Source organism: Loxodonta africana, chromosome 2, assembly GCF_030014295.1.
Source record: "Loxodonta africana isolate mLoxAfr1 chromosome 2, mLoxAfr1.hap2, whole genome shotgun sequence".
NCBI classification, from domain to species: domain Eukaryota; kingdom Metazoa; phylum Chordata; class Mammalia; order Proboscidea; family Elephantidae; genus Loxodonta; species Loxodonta africana.
The window spans coordinates 207,939,310-207,944,792 of NC_087343.1; the positions used below are offsets into that span (position 1 = coordinate 207,939,310).

Below are 5,483 nucleotides of genomic sequence, written 5' to 3' on the forward strand. Positions count from 1 at the left end.
CATCTGCTTTCTCCCAGTCTCCTGAATCTGTCCAGTTTTTGCTCCTCCACTAACACTACCTTGATCCAAGCAATATCTTGTCACAACTGGACTACTGCATGGTCTCTTTATGCCCACATTAATTCTCTACTCACAGCTCAGCAATAGTTGTTCATTATTTTAGGTTAAAAGCCACAATCTTCACATGGATCTAATTTACACTACAAGTTCTAGTCCCAATACATCTACCTGTTTCTTACTACTCACCAGTTTACTCCTTGATCTTTTATGACTATGCTGATTATGCTCCCACCTCAGGAAATTCTCACTTACTCTTTGCTCTTCCTGGAACACGCATCCCCAGATATTCACTTGATTCTCTCCCTCGACTCATTTCAGTCTTTGACCAACTGCCACATTCTTGGTTCTCCCTTCTGTTTTTCTTACCATAGCAAACATCCTTCAATTTCCCTATTCCAACTTTCCTCTGAGATTTTCTTCATGGCAACTAATACTTTTTGCTATACTGTATAATTTGTGCATTAACTTTAGAGTCTTTTTACCCATAATGAAATGTAAACTTCATGAGAACAGAGATTTATGTCAGTTTTTTCTTGTTTAACCCCATACCACCAGTGCCTATAACAGTGTCACATACAGAGTTAGAGCATTAAAACATTTGCACAATGAATGAATGAGGTGGATGTATGCATTTTGCTCTATATTACAGTTTGGTCATCATATATATTCTTCTGATATTATGTGTTATGTAATAAATTATATTTTCTCTACATCTTATTTCAGAATATTAAAGAAGGTATTATAAAATATTTTTTATGACATGGGAGCATTACGTTGACAGGGATTTTGCTTCAGAAGATAAGCAAAGTTGATAACGGCAACCATTCTCTAGCTTTCACACTGCAAATTGATCCAGTTCCAATAACACTGTTTTAGTTATTTCTGAAAAGAGGAGAAATCAAGGCATTCATCCATTTATTTATTTAGTAAACATTTCCTGGAACTTATGCCTCTCCAGATAGTAGGCTAGTCAAGACAAGTTGTTCAATTTCAAACTATAAAGGATTCCCAAACTCACATTTTCTGTACAAATATCTACTATCCCAGCAGTCTCCTCATGGCCCCCATGACTTCCTTATTCCTCAGACTGTAGATAAATGGGTTCAGAAGAGGTGTAATAATGCTGTAAAACCCCACCACCACTTTATCTTCCTCAGGGTCATGCAAGGCGTGTGGTCTTGTATAGGTGGAGAGAGCGGTCCCATAGAATAGGCTTGCCACAATCAGGTGAGAGGAACACGTGGAGACCGCTTTTGTCTGCCCTTTACCTGAGCTCATCTGGTACACCACAATAAGCATCCGGGGGTAGGAAGCCAGAACGCCCATGAATGGTAGTAGCAGAATGATAAGACCACTTAAGAGGATGGTATACTCATACTTGGAGGTGTCCTGACACACCAAAGGCAATAGAGATGGAACTTCACAGAAAAAATGGTTAATAAGCCGAGACTTACAGAATGGGAGTTGAAACACATACAGTGTATGTATTAAAGCATTGATAGAGCTACTGGCCCATGCACATGTGACTGTGGACAAACAGATTGTCTTGTTCATGAGCATAGGATAATGTAGAGGGTGACAGATGGCTACATATCGATCATAAGACATAAAACCAAGTAGAAGGGCTTCAGTGGTACCAAGGGCCGAAAACACAAAGGTTTGAATCTCACAACCTAAAAAAGTAATGGTCTTACTATTCGACAGGAAGTTTGCTGCCAACTTGGGTACCGTGGTGGAGATGTACATCATGTCAATGAAGGAGAGCTGACTGAGGAGAAAGTACATGGGAGTATGGAGTCGGGTGTCCAATCGGATAAGGTGGATCAGTATGATATTCCCTATCAGAGCCACTGAGAAGATGACGGCAATGGCAACAAAGAGGATAGTGTTCATTTGGCCATATTGGAAAAGGCCAAGAAGTATAAACTCTGCTCCAAAACTTTGATTTTCTGTCTTCATGGCTTAAAGCAAAATCAAGCAGATAATATCTGAAAATTCCATGTAACAACATTGTATGTCCTTCAAGAGAAAATCAAGCGATTATTAAATGTAGAAGAATTTCCTTGAATCACCTTAGGTGATTATATCTCTCCCTGTTTCTATACATTGCACCTGTGTCTACTGAGCTATGGATACTTTGGAAAAAAAAAAAGATAAAATAAAAATAAAGTTTTTTTTTTTTTTTTACTGATTACAAAATAAAAAATATGGGAATAAAACATTTAGATCATTTACCAACATAAGTTATTTCTCCACTTGTAAATATCTTCATGATGAGAGACTGGAGATGTGTTCACTTGTTATGGAAAAAAAAAAACTTTCACACAATTCCTTCATATAAATAATTTAGCATGGCAGTGTTGGTCAAATATGGTATAATACTCTTTAAAAAAGTTTCTTTACTCCATTTTTCAGTTTTGAATTTGTGTTGGTTATAAATTGTAATAAAATTTATATTAACATTTGTATGTTAGGAATATTACAGCTCTTATACATGAACTGGTGGCTTTTTCTATAATATCCGTAAATGTAGACAGGAATATGTTGCCCCGGCAAAAGGGAGAGCTGGAGAATGAATCATTAAAATATATGTTAACAATTATTCATCTAAATTTAACTCAAGGAGCATGTCAGGAATGGCATTTTCATTTTGACTTGGTCCTGTTATATTGATACGGAAATTTATATTTAAACTGTACTTGGAGAAAACGGCAGTTAGTAAAAGTTTATCACTTACTCCTCAAACAAGGTATGGAATCAATACTGACGTCTTTGTTAAAATTTGAAAGTGTAGATCACTCGTATTACAAAAATATTATAGAATTAAGTTAAGAGGCTGGTAATATTTTTAATAAAAATTAGCAAACTTTAAAATGAGAGAAAGGAAGTAATTAACTGAAAATAACAATTGTTGACTATACACATACAAACAGTAATACAATTCTGGCATATAGAATTCAATGCTCCATCATAAAGTTATATTTATTGTTCACTTGACTATACTTGGTCCGAGATGCAGTCATTTATGCTAAGTCCCACATAAGCAGATCAAACGTAACTAAATGTGCTTTCTCTAAATGTGACCTTCCCAGAAGCCGAATGTAAACTAACAAGTTAGGGCTTGCATGCTGGGCTTAACCTAGTTCAAAAAACAAAACAAAAAAACCCAAACCCATTGCCATCATGTCGATTCCAACTCATAGCGACCCTATAGGACAGTGTAGAACTACCCCATAGAATTTTCATACAGGACAATGTAGAACTGCCCCATAGAGTTTTCAAGGAGTGGCTGGTGGATTTGAACTGCTGAATTTTGAGTTAGCAGCCGAGCTCTTAACCACTAGGCCACCAGGGCTCCCTAGTTTAAAGTGTACTCTCAATCCCATTCCCATCACCAGATCTGTTAAAAATGAAATTCCTACAAGATTAAATTTGTATATGAACTCATAAGCTTTGTTTGCTATTCATGAATTGGAGGAAGATCTTTTTTTTCTTGTCTGAAACTTCCCAATTCATGAATTGTAAATAAAGCTTATGAGTCACATACAAATTTAATCTTGTAGAAATTTTATTTGTAACAATATCTATAGTCAGCCAAGTTGGTATAAACGAAGGCACATTTGACTATAAATAATCCCATCTCTAAGTTATTTAAGAAAGATACTATACACATTTGGTATATTCCAAAAAGGATTTGACCCTATTGAACATTCACTTTTCATTATAAGCCTTACTCAAAGAACAGTGCGCATCTCTAAAACAGCAAACATGATGAAATAAAATAAACATGGATGCTTGTGTAATTCAGAAAAAAAAAAAGATTCATTCTAGCATCATTATGATTTGAATTGTTTTGAACATTCTAACCCATGAAATAAGTTATGCAAATAAAAATAACAATAACAGAAAAGTAGTTTTTCACTTGAAAAGCTTTATTTCTTTTGAGAATCTGATAAGTGAAAATTATTTAACTTCTTAAAAGTATTTAATAAATTGATTGTATAAATTATAATTTACAGAATTAGCAACATTCTAATATTATTATATCATAATATAATTATGAGTTTATTTTAATATTCTTAATATTTTCACATTTTTAATAATGATAATAAAATATTATTTAAATATGATTATACTAAAAACTGGCTTCTACTTTAAAAATATCAAATATAACCACAAAGATAGCATGTAGCTGAAAAGATCAAATAAATATCACAAACTAGTTCTTTGTAAACTAATTCAGACAAATACAGTCTAAATCTCAAGGTTATATATTTAAGACTATGATGCAACTTTTTTTTAAATAAAAGTTTGAAATAAAAGGATCAAGTTAAAAATAAAAATGCAAAAAAGGTTGATAAAAGAACAAAAAGGAGGAAATAGAGCATATAAGATTTAATAGAAGATAAGGTGATAAAGACCGAAGAATTGACGCCTTTGAATTGTGGTGTTGGCGAATAATATTGAATTTACCGTGGACTGCTAAAAGAACGGACAAATCTGTCTTAGAAGTACAGCCAGAATGCTCCTTAGAGGCAAGGATGGCGAGACTGCGTCTTATGTACTTTGGACATGTTGTCAGGAGGGATCAGCCCCTGGAGAAGGACATAATGCTTGGCAGAGTACAGGGTCAGCAGAAAAGAAGACCCTCAACCAGATGGATTGACACAGCGGCCGCAACAATGAGCTCAAGCATAACAACGATTGTGAGGATGGCTCAGGACCGGGCAGTGTTTTGTTCTGTTGTGCATAGGGTTGCTATGAGTCGGAACCGACTTGATGGCACCTAACAACAACAACAAGGTGTTAAAAGGAAACCCTGGTGGCATAGTGGTTAAGCACTACGGCTGCTAACCAACAGGTCAGCAGTTCAAATCTGCCAGGCGCTCCTTGGAAACTGTATGGGGCAGTTCTACTCTGTCCTATAGGGTCGCTATGAGTCGGAATCAACTTGACCACAGTGGATTTGGTTTTTTGGTTTTAAGGTGATAAAATAGTGTGATAATTGGGCACAACAGAAAAACAAGACATTGAGAATAGGATAGCTATAGAAGTTATAATGAGCCCTGATGCTTGTGTAGTGATTAAAGCGCTGGGCTGCTAACTGAAAGGTAGGTTGTGGTTGGAACCCATCAGTCTCTCTGCAGAAGAAAGGTGTGAAAGTCTGTACAGCCTTGGAAACCCTGTTCAGAGCAGTTCTGCTCTGTCTTATATGGTCCATTATGAGTTGGACTTGACTCCATAGCAAGTTATAAAATAAATTATTATATGATGATATATCATCAATAAAGTATATACCCTACCATTGCAATGGAGCCTATTCCAACTCATAGTGCCACTGTAGGACAGACTAGAACTGCCCAGTGGGATTTCCAAGGCTGTAATCTTCATGGAAGGAGTCCTGGTTGTGCAGTGGTGAAGAG

The 5,483-nt window shown here is 35.8% G+C and overlaps 1 protein-coding gene across 1 annotated transcript; it reads right to left on the minus strand.

Moving 5' to 3' along the window:
• Positions 1-737: 737 nt before the first annotated feature.
• Positions 738-2,240, minus strand: LOC100671913 (olfactory receptor 2AK2-like). Its single transcript, XM_010602468.3, has one exon. It carries the CDS (start codon positions 2,017-2,019, stop codon positions 1,099-1,101), a length of 921 nt encoding a protein of 306 aa, XP_010600770.2. The 5' UTR covers positions 2,020-2,240; the 3' UTR covers positions 738-1,098.
• Between the last annotated feature and the right edge of the window lie 3,243 nt (positions 2,241-5,483).

Coding starts and splice junctions, on each gene's coding strand:
- LOC100671913 (XM_010602468.3), bottom strand. CDS start 2,019: ATGAAGACAGAAAATCAAAGTTTTGGAGCAGAGTTTATACTTCTTGGC.